Raw genomic sequence first — 13,895 nt, 5'->3', positions numbered from 1 at the left:
TACATATACAGTCGTGGCTCGATATAACGACCCTCCCTCCGTCCTGTCAAAAATCGACGTCATATTGGGCGTTATGTCAAAAAGTAGACCATATATGCTAGTCGTTCATTTGGGACTTATCCTATCGGTCATTGTAATGGAATGGTCGCTATAACATGGGATCGTTATTATGAGTGCCGACTGTATATATATATATATACACACATATATTGGGTATATGTTCTTCCCCCGGAAAAAGTTGAAATGAATGTTGCATGAATGCATCTGATTCGCCTTGTCGGAAATGGACCTTTTTTTCTGGTACATAAGCTTCAAATAATCTGTCCAAGCCTTAAAATTTTGGTGGTTTACAGTCAACCAGCATGAAAGGAGATGGTTTTACACGACCGTTTCTTATAACTTACATCCATTCTTCTGGAATCTCGCTATAGGGCATTTGTTTAGGACACAGCATTAATCAATATTCAGTGATGTTTTTTTTATACACGAACTAACCTCAAATTTCTAAGTACAAAGCACGAAACACACACCAGTAAAGCAAAACAGTGTGTGTGTGTGTGTGTGTGTGTGTGTAAGGCCAGGATTACACTATAAAAGTTTCATAAAACTTGATATATAACTTTATAATACTTGAAAAATGAAACCGATAAGGTTATCGGTCTCATTTTCTCGAATGCAACCGATCCGCTTATTAGTTTCATTTTTAAAAATTTGTAAAAGAGCTTTTATAAAAATTTTATAGTGTGATCCCGACACACATTCAAATATCGCTTTCTACGCATGCTACAAATTCGTTAAGGCGCGTTTTCCCTCTACGCACTATAACTAAATTTATTCTTCCCTCCCTTATGCCGTATCTTTCTTCCTTTATTACAGCGAACTGAAAGCATTTTTGGCTTTGGCGTTTTACGTGGTTGAAAAAGACGACACTGAGCAAACCGCAAAAACATTAATATCGATTTTTTTTTGGACTGAAAGCGTTTTTTCCCCGAACCTTCATGTCCATCGGACCTTCCTAAAAAAAGACCAAATACACAGATACACAGATTTTTTTTATTAGCAAGACATCACAAAAACATACAAGACAGAAAGAAAACTACAAAAGAAACACTATTTGACCCAAAGGGATATAATACTTCCATGGGTCATCATAAACAGTGACTCAAAAGGAAAAATTAAAACCTTGAAAATGTACACAAAAACAATAATATTCAATATCCAAAATTTAGATTTTTTTTTTGTATTTTGTATATAAATGTTTTCCCTCTCTCTCAAATTACAGTGATTAGTCAATTAACAAATAAATAAATGAACTGTCCAATATCCGTAACTTCAAATACACCTTTTTTATAGCTTTTTTGAACATATTAAATGAAAGCTGTTGTATATTCATACCATTAAACTCATTGGATAGCCTTGAAGTTTAACCGTGGGTCGCAACGTACTGAGGGGTCACGCCAATGAACTGGGGGGTCTCGCGAGAGATTCTCCGAAATAAAAACTTCCAAATAAGAAAATCATGCTTATTTAAAAATATGCAAAAAAACTAAAGAATGCTGCCTTTATTCAGCTATGCTAATTCCCATGCATCATACAGTGTAATATTATTAAATTCTACTTGTGTACAATAATCAATATATCGGCTTCGTCATGCCAGAATCACGAATGTGCAATGTCCTTGCAAAAAAAAAAAAGAACGTGGGAAATGACGTTTGCATGTTTATACTCTACCTATGATACTCTATGGAAGTTATTCTCCTAAAATGGTTTGTAACGTGTGTTTCAATTTGGATACACATTCACGTTTCAGGCACAACTTAGATAGCAAAACAAGGTATCCAAACAACTGATTAAAAAAAAAGGAAAATTTGTACATTCGTACTTCTGGCATGCGGTGGACGATATCAAGTTGGTACTTTTACAAGAATTAATATAGTAATATTAATAATAATAATAGTAAATATTAATAATAATAATAGTAAATATTAATAATTAGTATTAAGAGTTAATACTTTTACGTTTTCATTGAATGACTCAGAGAGAATGATCTGATTTCTCAATATTGTATATTTCTTAAAAGTTAAAAACACAAAATAGAATGATAGAATAGTAATATGTGAATATATGAGGGGAATGTGTCCTTACGTTTTATGGAAAACTTTTGTTAATGGTCGATTTCAAGTGTGGAATAATTTTGAAATCGGATGATTTTTTTCTTAATCACACTGTATACGAAAATCAAAGACCATACACCTCGCTCACTTCCATCTCACATAAGGGGACACTAAGTACATTTAAAAACAAAGTAAATATTTATATGGCATTAAAAAAAATTGAATATGGTTGGAAGTCATCATCGTCTAATTAAAATCGGAACAAGCGTTCCGAAAAGTGTTTTCGGGACTGCACATTTACTGGCAAAAGTGTGTTTGGGAGAATAATGTCCCGGAAAACCGGGACATATGGTTAGCCTATATGTGGGGTTGCCAACCAAAGTTTGCGCACCACTGCCCTAGACCGCTAGAGAGTTGAATTTTCTATCTTCCCTAAATTCATCTTTCCATCAGCCAGCTGTTAAAAACCTTCGTATGGATAGCAGAGAGTGATATCATCCTCGGATGAAACACTTCTCTCAAACTGTTATATGAAATAATAGATTTAAATTTGAACATCAAACTCATAATTGCTCTTAGATTACTGATAATTATATAAATTAGTATGATCTTTCCATTTCAAGTTGGACGAGATAATTAATCCAAGATCTTTACAAATCATTAATCTATCTATAAAAGCATAAATACATGTAGGGTAAAATTAAGGGGAAAATCATCACATTCATGAAATTTAATTTCAAGTGGTTTGTGTATTTAGATTAATAATCAAATTGAAATAAATTCATTCGATTTTAAGCTGCGTTAAGCTGTGGTCGAAGGCTTTTAATTCTGTTATTTATGTGTGGTGTAAATGTCTTTTAATAAATTTTTAATCAACTCTTCAATTGTGTCATCCCAACACAAATTAAGAGGGTATCATCTGCGAATGACACCAAATGACCAGAAATATTAATACAGTCGAATCCCGTTATAACGAACTCCAAGAGACCGGAAAAGTCACTTCGTTGTAACGAAATTTCATCATAAAGGAATTCCAAGGTTTGGCATTGCTCCTATTTTATCTGGGGTATTAGAAAAGTGTTCGTTAAAACGAGATTTTTTCGCTATAACGGTATTCGTTTAAACGGAATTCCACTGTTTTATGAATTTCCTTTACATAAATCAAGGAAAGTATTGGTCCCAAAACGGATCCCTGAGGTATATTAGATAGCATTAATTATTCGTTTTTTCTTTTGTGATATATATATGTTTTTATATTGGATTGCTGACATTCATATTTTTTAGGTAAATCTTTCTTTCAGCCACATCGTTGATGACTGTTGTGTTTACACAGTCGGATCCCGTTATAACGAACTCCAAGAGACCGGAGAAATCACTTCGTTACAACGAAATTTCGTTGTAAAGGAATTCCAGATTTTTGCATTGTTCCTATGTAAACTTCTCTGGGGGATTAGAAAAAGTGTTCGTTAAAACGCGATTTTCGCTATAACGGTAATCATTAAAACGGGATTCCACTGTATTTGCATATGCCGGTCCGCAATACTATTTCTCCCCCTTCCACAGAGTCCTCGAAATTTTTCAACTATTCTGACCGGCCCGCGGTTGTAGAAAGATTGAAGAATATTGTTTCAATGTATGCACACTCGTTATAAGCGTATGATAACTCATTCAATGAATGGGGTAATGACATGGAAAAAATCCGTTTAATGATTTGACACAAAAAAAAAACTGTCCCTTTTGTTCTTTTTCTTCCATAACCAACTTCCGCCATTAAGTCTGAAACAACATCCGGGTACATATAGGAAACGGAATGTAATAAAACAATAATAAATACGTGGAAGAGGCTAAACTGGGGCTCACATACACTGCCAGTCATTAACCTTTCAGTTCAGCATGATCATCCATCAGCTATTGAAAGCTTATTCCAACACTATGTGGATCATATTGATGTATATTTGCCTATCTGGTATGTACGTACGTTACGGTATATGTGATACATCCGGTTATTATGCATAATCACCGTCCATTCTGGTAAGCTCGATAATTTCTTTAAATTTATCACTCCTACCGGTGATAATGCGTATGCCCACAAGGGTCGTTGGTAAACATGATGAATCGTACTAAATTCATCGTATTCGTCGGTTATTATGCATAATAGACATTTCGTATTAGTTAATATGTTAAATCAGTCCCAGTGGCGTGATAACACTCATTTTTCAGAATTGTTGTTTTTGTCATTGCGATTCTCTTAGCACCCGCATGTTGGTCACATTGCCTTAAATTCACTTACAGCCTTGTTACATTTGTTACGGTAAATGTGATAAATCGGTTATTATACATAATAACCAGTTATTATGCATGCTTCCAATCGTTCCGGTAAGTTTGACAAATTTATCCCTTTTATCGGTGAATATGCAGAAAAATCGAAGCGTCGTTGGTAAATTTGATAAATTCTGAAAATATTATCAATTTTACTGGTAATTACGCTTAACAACCAAGTGTCGTAGGTAAATTTGATGAAAACTTGAAATTTATCGCCGTTATCTGCGATTGTGTATAATTCCCTTGCGTAATTGGCAAATTTCATGAATATCAAAAAAAAAATTCCAATCGAGCCTAGCATGTGTGATGAATATAGTCGGACACCGATATAACGATAACAAATTTTACGATCGTACCCCCGATATAATGATGCAATACATGTATGAATTATCATGCATATGATATACAGTAGTACGATTTATCATGCTTGCCGAGGACGCGACGCTTGGGTATTATGCATAATCGCCAGTATAAAAGTGATATATATATATTTGTAATTATTAAATTTAACAACAAAGCTTGGGGACTATGCATAACCTCCGATAAAAGTGATAAAATTCGGGAAAGTTACCAAAACGCTTTGTGGTTATGCACAATAATTAATAATTATGTATTATAATAGGATTTATCCCATTTACCGTAACATATACACATTTAGATGGTTGGTAAAGTCACCCGGCAGCGTTGTTCCATCCTATTCATAGGATTTTAACATGGGGTTACGCTGATTGGCCAGGATCACTATTACGTCACTAAAAGACGAGGTGGGGCTGAAGATGCAACGGGTTTAAAATGCTTTCGCATAAAGTAGCCTATATGTTACGGTAAATGCGATAAATCAATTTATTGCATAATCGCCAATCGTCTCCATAAGTTTGAAAAATTTGTGACTTACCGGAGATTATGCATAATACCCAAGCATCGGCAGTAAATTTGATAAATACTAAAATAATTGTAATTGTTACGGTATATTATACGTACTCTCTCAGCGTATCTGGTTAATTTTATAAATACAGTAGTTTAAATTTATCGCTTTTCCCAGTGATTATGCATAATATCCTCGTGCAATTGATGAATTTGATAAATATGAAAAAAAAAATCCCAAATGAGTCTATTATGTTTGTTCTACTCTACCCCGATTTAAAGGGGTATCACGACCCCCTGAAGTCGATTATGCATAATCACCGGTGAGAGCAAAATATTTCAAGAGTTTATTGAATTAACCGGGTACGCGTGGATAATATAAATAATAATCACCCGCAAAAATGAGTTTTTTTAAATATTTAATCAAATTTACCATCCCTTCTTGGGTATTTTGCATAGTCGCCGGTATAAGTGCTAAATTTATCAAATTTACGGATTTATGCATGATAACCGATTTATCACATTTACCGTGACATATACTGATGAACATGATAACATATACTACTACAAATTGAAGCATTTTGAACCCTTTTTTCTTTAGCCCCGCCTCCTCTTTTAGAGGCGTAATAGTGATCTTTGCCAATGAGCGTTACTCCATGTTAAAATCCTATGTATATGATGGAATAACGCCACCCAGTAATCAACGGGTTGAATAAAAGTTTTTAATTTCAATCTCAAACCTGGTCAAATTCCTCCCCCCCCCCCTTCAGTTGATGGTAATACCCAAGCGTCATTAGTAATCATGATAAATCGCACTGAATTCATCTCATCTGATGGTTATTATGCGTAGTTGCAATATCATATTGACAAATGTGTTGAATCGATCCCATTCCCGTGATAAGATTTATCGTTTAGATGACCGTACTTGTGAGCCAGATTCTGACCCGGATATAATGAACTCTGATTTAACCATTTGAGCGGCAATGACGTGATATCTCGCCTCCGTGAAAGTCCCTTTATTTTATCATTGGCAAGCCCAGGAATTTTGTAAAAATGATTTCTCAATGGTAAAATTTCAAATATATCCCTTCATTCGCATCTGCTGAAAATCAGAAGTCCTACTTTATTAAAGAAGATATGGCAATTTTGAAGGGGAGTTTAGCGATTTCTGATTGCCGCTTAAAGGGTTAACGAATTTTTCGAAACGTCCCCAAAATAACTCCTGTTTGACGAATTCTCAAATTGGACCTCGATATAACGCGCAATTTGACAAATTTTACTGTCATACTCCGATATAACGAACTCTCATGTAACAATGTCGTTGATTTAACGAATTTATAAACGTTTTTGTGCGTATAAAATCAGACAACCCAATATAGAAAACTCATATTTATGAATTCTACAATCAGACTCCGATATAACGAACTTCTATTTAACAAATATTACGACTGCACCCTCTATATAATGAACAAATTTCACGAACGTACCCCAATTTTAAGTTTCAGTTTAAAAAATTACCGTTACGTATAATTTTTGTAGCATCTATCAAATATACAAACGATACTTGGGTTCTATGCATAATCGCCATTGAAAGCGATAATTTTTTCAGTTATCAAATTTACCAATAACGCGTTGGGTATTATGCATGATCACCGCCAATAATGTAAATAAATAATAATTAATAAGTTATGTAAAATAAATAATAATTTTAGTATTTATCAAGTTTTTCTAACGACGAATTAGCTATTATGCTGTTATGCATAATCACCGGTAAAAGTGATAAACTAAAGAATTCTGAAATCAACTCTCGATATAACGAATTCCTATTTTACAAATTTTACTACTATACTAAGATATAACAGATTCTCATTTAACAAATTTTACGATTGCACCCCGTTATAATGATCTCTCATTCAAAAAAATCACGATCGTGTCCCGATATAACAAATTCCTATTCAACAACCTCTACGATCGTATCCCATTATAGCGAACTCTCATTTAACAAATTCTTTGGCGTAACGAATTTTTACAAGTACACGATTCGATTAAAAAACACATTAATTGAAAATCGAAATTCATTAATTTGGAGTTCGTTATATCGAGGTCCGACTATATTTAACAAACACGCTACCGAGACTCATTTGAGAATTTTTTTCTTATTTATGAAATTTACCAATTACATTAGGATGCATAATCACCGGTAAAAGCGATAAAGTTTAAGTATTTATCAAATTAACCTGGTATGTATAATCACCGGTAAAAGTGATGAATTTATCAAATTTACTGAGATTATTAGCGTTTACGTCTAATAACCGATTTATCAAATTTATACATTAAGCTATATACACTTTACTTTAATGCATCAATATTTCGTTTCTCGATAGTTCCGTCTTATTCGGTGGCAGCACCGTGCCTTTACATTGCCAGAGGAATATGCCCGACTCCTGACCATAATATCCTGAACGAGATCACCGGCCTTCTTCCTGATTTAGAATTCCTGGATAAATATTGTGGGTTTGTATGCGTTGGATTTTTGAGTATTCATTCTCCGAATCAAACTCGGTTATAACGGCAGCGCTGTTCCCAGTATTCCCAGTATCATGATGAGGTGATTATTAATATTTTTCCCCTATAGGAGAGCTCTCGTGTTTTTCAATTGCCTCGCTACCATTAATGACAGTTGCGCATCAGATGAGTTACCAGTAGGTTGGACGTACAGAATGATCCATGATTTCGTACAAAATGTGTGCAGCGACGGGAGTGATGTTGGTAGAGGTGAGTAAGATGCCGTTCATAATTTTGATAATTATGAATCTTTAAACATAATAAATATTTAGATGCACTGTGATCCCCCCCCCCTCCTTCCGTGAAATGCATTTCAATTCACTGCAGATTGTATGTGGCTGTAACCCTTTATTTACTGCTTATTGCTTATATCTAGTAATTTTAGCCATAATTGGCGATTTGTTCGACATACGAATTGGCAATTTTTTGGCAACTTTTTTGGCGTCTATTATTATTGTCCTGTATTATTTATCCCCCCTCCATAAAATATAATCATTTAGGGTGTTTCGCGAGAAAAATATCTCACATGGTCGTCAAACATGTACTTTATTATTATTATTTGCGAATTACATTTTTACCCAGTAGTCCTCTATTTTCTGCCATTGGCAAATTTTCAGCAAGTTTTGTTACCTTTAATTGGCAGTTTTACTTGTTTTTGGCAGTTTTCGTTGCCTGTAATTGGTAACTTTATTTGCCTTTGACAATTTTTTTGGCTCCAACTTCACTTGCCTTTGACAATTTTTTTGATGTTAATCGGCAACTTTACTCTACTTTGATGTTAATTGGTGTTAATTGGCTGTGAAACTGTACTTGCCTTTAACAACTTTTTTTTTACTGTAATTGACAACTTTACTTGCCTTTGACATTTTTTTTGTCTGCAGCAATTAGCAATTTACTTAAGTCTGACAATTTTTTTGGCTGAAACTTTACATACCTTTGATAGTTTTTTTTTTGGCTATGGCTTCACTTATCTTTAATAATTTTTTTACTTGTGTTTGACAAGTTTTTTTTTGCGATAATTGGTGATATTCTGTATGGATCCCAATTCCTTGTACTTTTATGAAGGAAATATTTTCAGCCTAGGCATTTAGCTTATTAGGCTAGGCTTTACCATTAAAAAATAATTGTTTTTTCATTACAAGTTCTGACTATCATATATCAACCTACATTCGCAGGATACAGAGAAAATGTCGAATGCGTCAACATTAATGGAGCAGCGATATCTTCACACGTCCAAAGATTTTCCGAAAAAGTGTTAGAATTCCGGAAATTCTTAGAAGAAACGACGGGTTTCGATCAATCAAATAACGATTTTGAATGCATGTGAGTATTGACATCAATTAAAAAAATGAATAATAATTATCAAGTTAATAATTGCTCTTTTTTTGGCGGATTTTTCTGAAAATGTGAGAATGAATGAGAAACACCAAATATATAATATAGGCTTGGTGATATTTACAGATAAATGCGATATTTTTCATTTTTACATAAGATAATGCCTATTTACAAGCGAAAAATGACATAATAAATAACAAATAGGAAATATTTACATAATTTTCGTGACAGTGCTTATCTTCTTAGACTTTCTTTTGCTGTAATAAATTTTTAAAACGAACAGTACAGTACATAACAAACATTTACATCATATAGTTTCCCAAATTTTTTGTTCCATCGCTCCTTCTTCAGAAATGTTTTTCTCTCATCGTCTCCCCAACTCAAGCCGATTCCATCACCCACCAGGAGGCAAACTTTCCCACTTTGGGAAACACTGATTTACATTATGTACACATTTATGTATAAAGTATAGACCAGTACCAAGAGTTCCCAACATCACGGCGCGAATGCGATCCGATCTCTCCTTTAAAAAAGTCTCGCCTTAGAGTGCAACAGACCTACAAACAGTACAAATGTAATTAAATCATAACACATCACTCACTTCACTTCTGAAATATAGATGGCGGCACTGAAAAATCAAGCGCAACACTACATATGCACTCAGACTGTAAGGTACACACACAGTTACACTTCGGGCACAACTCGCTAGGTAGTAAATCGCACATAGATGGTGATAGACCTGAGTTGTGCTCGGTTTGAAAGAAAGTACCAAGAGGTCACAAAGTATGGATAGGAAGCGGTTTCTGGTATTAAAATGATGCTTCTAAAGCGGCATTCGCACTATGACAGGGTCCCCACGCAGGGTCAGATAATTAAGGTGAAAGATAATAAAAATCCTTGTTGGGCATATACTGCAAACCGCTAAGTCCGGGACCTGACTACGGCGCGGTTACAAGCGGTTGAGGTTGGGGGGGAAGGCATCATCTATAGTTTTATTCTGTCAACGCACAGGTGCAACCGCTGAGGGCGGTTTTTTCAACCGAGAAAATCCACATTTTTTTGGACTGTTGGAGTAACCGGAAAGCTGCCACCATGTATTGGAAAGGTTTGAACACCCTGATGACGGTTCGGCTGGACCTGCGGTTGCTGTCTTCCATTGTCTATTAAGTGGTTTGACAAGGAGGGTGATGGGATTTATGATGCACTGGACAAAGGAATTGCTCATCTTCTCAGGTTGCCATAAAAATGAGGGGAAAAGACAAATTCGAAGAACTATAGTGAAGTTCTATTCGGCAGAAACTAATTCTTTGTTTGACGCTCTTGCACTGATAACAATAAAAAGAAAAAACCAATGAAGAAAAAATTTAATTTTTCTAACTAATAATTTTTTTTTGCTTTCCTACATGAGCATGCATTAAGACTCGGTTATAATGTCATTCGTAAAGTAACGTGATTACGCCGTTAAAACCGCGATATATATTTCAAAATTCTTGAATGAAATACATTGGATCCCGATTATAACGTTTTAGCAAAAAAAAAAAAAAACCAATTAGTACCTCATCCAAAAAAATTAACAAATTATCAGGGTGCTCAACCATTTCTAATAAATTCATAAAAAATTATCAAAAGTAAAACTAAATAGACATCTGAGGGAATAAATTTTTATATTTGCAAAAAAAATTCCATATCAAACTTTTGAAACATTTATTAAAAGCATAAGTATATGAACCGGGGAGGAAATATGTCCCTAAGAGCTGCATTGTGTGCGTTTTGCTTTCATTATTCTATCTTTTTGGTATTTATTTTTGTATCGTATATGAATGTGGCTGTTGTTTTTGCAATTAAAAAAAAAAATCTAGATGAAACGCTGTATGCGGGTAATATCGAAGAGTTGCACTGAAACAATTTTCACACCTACCGTTCTTTTCAAGCAGTTTTTGATTTACATACACGTACAAAGTCGCAACTAAGGAGAGCGGGTCCATTGTACAGGGTGATAAACTAGAGGGAGCGCCAAATTACCCCTTTAGAGAAGGGAAGGCCTCACAAAAATGAGATCCGGTTGAAATTTTCTAGGATTTACCAGGTTGGGACTCCAGAAAACCACTTGGCTCGGGGGCCCATGATTCTCTTAAGACGGCCCTGGCATCAGTCCCGCCTGCTTCTCCCTAGTTGCGGCCCAGCACCAGGGGGCCGCATGCCGTATGTACATGGTGTTAAGCGGGCCGGGATAGCAAGATCGGAGAGGCGCAAAATTTTTTTCCTGAACATCAACAGAAATAGATTTTCCTTAATTTCTTTTGGCACATGGAGTTTCCCAAAATTATAATTATTATGATTAATTTCCATAAATTAAAAATTTAGTTAATTGGAGATTTACTTTAATTACAAAAAAAAACGTGCTAAATTGATGTTAAATTTTTTGAAACTTCAAAAATATGTTCTTTGAATAGCCAGTCATCATATACAAAAAAAATTGTGCGATTTGGTCATGAATTGTAGGAGTGGTCAAAAATGGGTCAACTTTTGGGTTGTCTTTCTTCAACTCCGAATTAATTTCAAACGACAAATATTGTTACAGAAAATTAAATATAATTTAATTACCTGAAAATTTTTATTAGTATATACAGTAAAACACCTCTTTTGTGGACACCGACAGGACTAACAAATTCGTCCGTGAAAGAGGGGTGATCGTTAATCAGGGGTTTGAAATACATATTTTTATATATTATACAACTGTAAATTATTATTTGGCCGTAAAAGAGGGGGGGGGGTGACTACATCTGAGGGGTGTCCGTTAAGAGGGGTTTTACTGCAATCAAACTTATGAGCGCGAATTTGCATGACAATCGTAGCCAACTTCAGCTTGACGAAAATAATTTAGCCTATCCCGAGATGTCACGTAACATTAAAATATAAAAAACCCCGGTTGCTAACAGCAGTGTGTTTTTCACGCGAAATTTCACGGTTGCTGATATGATCAACCGCTCCAGCCGAACCGTAGTGTGCAGTTAGCCTAAATGCCATCGGAAACCGCAACCGGCGCCACTGTTTCCTCTACTTTTTTTGCGGAAATTTCAAAAGAAGACGTTTAGTGGGGGAGAAAACCTCCTGTTCCGCCATTATTCTATGATCTTTGTATTGAGAGCCATAAATTATTGCTTCCCCGAGGCCCAAGGACAATGAACTGGACCCCAGTCACAGTGCGAAGGGCCTTTAATGGTATAGTGGGGGGGGGGGAATAATTGAGCATTTAGAGAAATGCTACGGCCAATCCGGATTTTCTGTTATCCGGCCCGCCCTTCTGTCAAATAGGCCGGATAGTCTGGATAGTCCGGATTCTACTGCACTTTCATTTTGTTATGCGAAAAGTAATAAGACGTGTATAGAGCGGGGCTGGCTCGCTCAGCCCGCTAATCTGCCAGTTGCGTCTTAGACTTCAAACTGGCCGGTTATGTTTTTTTCAGAGCTCCGTGCCACGAGAAACTTCAAGTCTGGTAGCCGACCCCAAATGTAGTAGGCTCGGTAGCCTTACCCGAGTGGTCTGCCACGCTCGTGAAGCAAGCGCATCATGACCCCGCAGCCCTCCGAGTATGTCGGGACGACGTCTAATAACAGCTTTGAGTGCAAGTGAAAAAAATAAATAAATAAAGCGCAGCATTCATTCAAAAAATCGAAAATGTAAGAAAGAGGGGGGGGGAGGAGTTAACGATTGGGATTCGAACCATCCACCTTTCCGTTGCCTTCGATTCTCCGTTCATAGCGATTCATCATCCTAGTGGCCAAATGCGAAAATTGTCATCTGCCCACGCAATCATGAAATTTTAATCTCACTGAAATTAAAAGAAAAATTAATGTTTCTTTGTTAAAACCCTTTCAGGTATTTGAAGATCATGCGTTCAAGTCTGGGTGAACCACTGAGAGACCTTTGTGGAAATTCAACCGTGAGAACATTGGAGCTCCTGCAGAAGCCTTTCTTCGAGGTTTGCTCAGTCACCGATGAAATAGAACGATACCAAGATCTTTACGAGAAATTTCTTAGCCAGAAATCCGAAAATTCTGAACCAATATCAGAGTTGTGATTTTAAATTATTTTATGAAATAACTTATTAATAACAATAGTAATGAATTATTAAAATGATCAATTAGTGATAACAATTGATTGTGGTTTGTTGTAAGGAATCGTATTTATTGTTGAATTAATTATTATACACATCACCTGTGCGTGCTCATGTGTTTCTCTCTTAAAGTATACTCTTTCCCATCATAAAAATTTTTGTTTTAAATGAACTTGGTACATAGATGGCGTGATTATATGGATTTTACGTCTCATTCCCGTATTTCCCCTCATTTTTGGCCTTTTTCCGACTTTTTTTATAGAAGCGTTCCGTTTTTGTTTTTTTTTGACGAAGCTGTTTCTTTTAATTTGTAATTTTAACTGAAATAAAAGTAGTTTAATGTAATTTTCATAATTAGGTCCACTATTTTCGTGACCTAAAAAATGATAGGAAATACTATATGAAAAAATGCGTTTATGCCGTAAAAACTCTAAACATGCCCCATGGCACGTCCGCCAATCACGCCCGACGTAAAGCGCTGCCGGTGAGCCGCGTTGCGCTCGGTAGGAAAACAGTCACACTGATTTTCTTATCGGTGAATGGACGGCGTGTCACGCTGGGTGATTCACGTTGCACG

The 13,895-nt window shown here is 35.6% G+C and overlaps 1 protein-coding gene across 1 annotated transcript; it reads left to right on the top strand.

The window, feature by feature from the left end:
• Window positions 1-3,960: 3,960 nt before the first annotated feature.
• LOC149071145 (uncharacterized) lies at window positions 3,961-13,352 on the top strand. Its single transcript, XM_089248184.1, has 5 exons — window positions 3,961-4,080; window positions 7,685-7,814; window positions 7,936-8,075; window positions 9,041-9,188; window positions 13,081-13,352. The coding sequence occupies exons 1-5, from the start codon at window positions 4,008-4,010 to the stop codon at window positions 13,280-13,282; spliced, it is 693 nt and encodes a 230-aa protein (XP_089104310.1). The 5' UTR covers window positions 3,961-4,007; the 3' UTR covers window positions 13,283-13,352.
• Window positions 13,353-13,895: the final 543 nt, after the last annotated feature.

Source organism: Pholcus phalangioides, unplaced genomic scaffold (assembly GCF_987345545.1).
Source record: "Pholcus phalangioides strain wild (caught in Gottingen) unplaced genomic scaffold, Ppha-v1.0 ptg000019l_1, whole genome shotgun sequence".
In the NCBI taxonomy this organism is placed as follows: domain Eukaryota; kingdom Metazoa; phylum Arthropoda; class Arachnida; order Araneae; family Pholcidae; genus Pholcus; species Pholcus phalangioides.
The sequence above is the reverse complement of the archived record's forward strand: the minus strand, read 5'-3'. Positions and strand labels throughout refer to the sequence as shown.

Coding starts and splice junctions, on each gene's coding strand:
- LOC149071145 (XM_089248184.1), top strand. CDS start 4,008: ATGATCATCCATCAGCTATTGAAAGCTTATTCCAACACTATGTGGATC. Junction 7,815..7,935: donor TTCCTGGATAAATATTGTGG/GTTTGTATGCGT, acceptor TTTCCCCTATAG/GAGAGCTCTCGTGTTTTTCA. Junction 8,076..9,040: donor CGGGAGTGATGTTGGTAGAG/GTGAGTAAGATG, acceptor CTACATTCGCAG/GATACAGAGAAAATGTCGAA.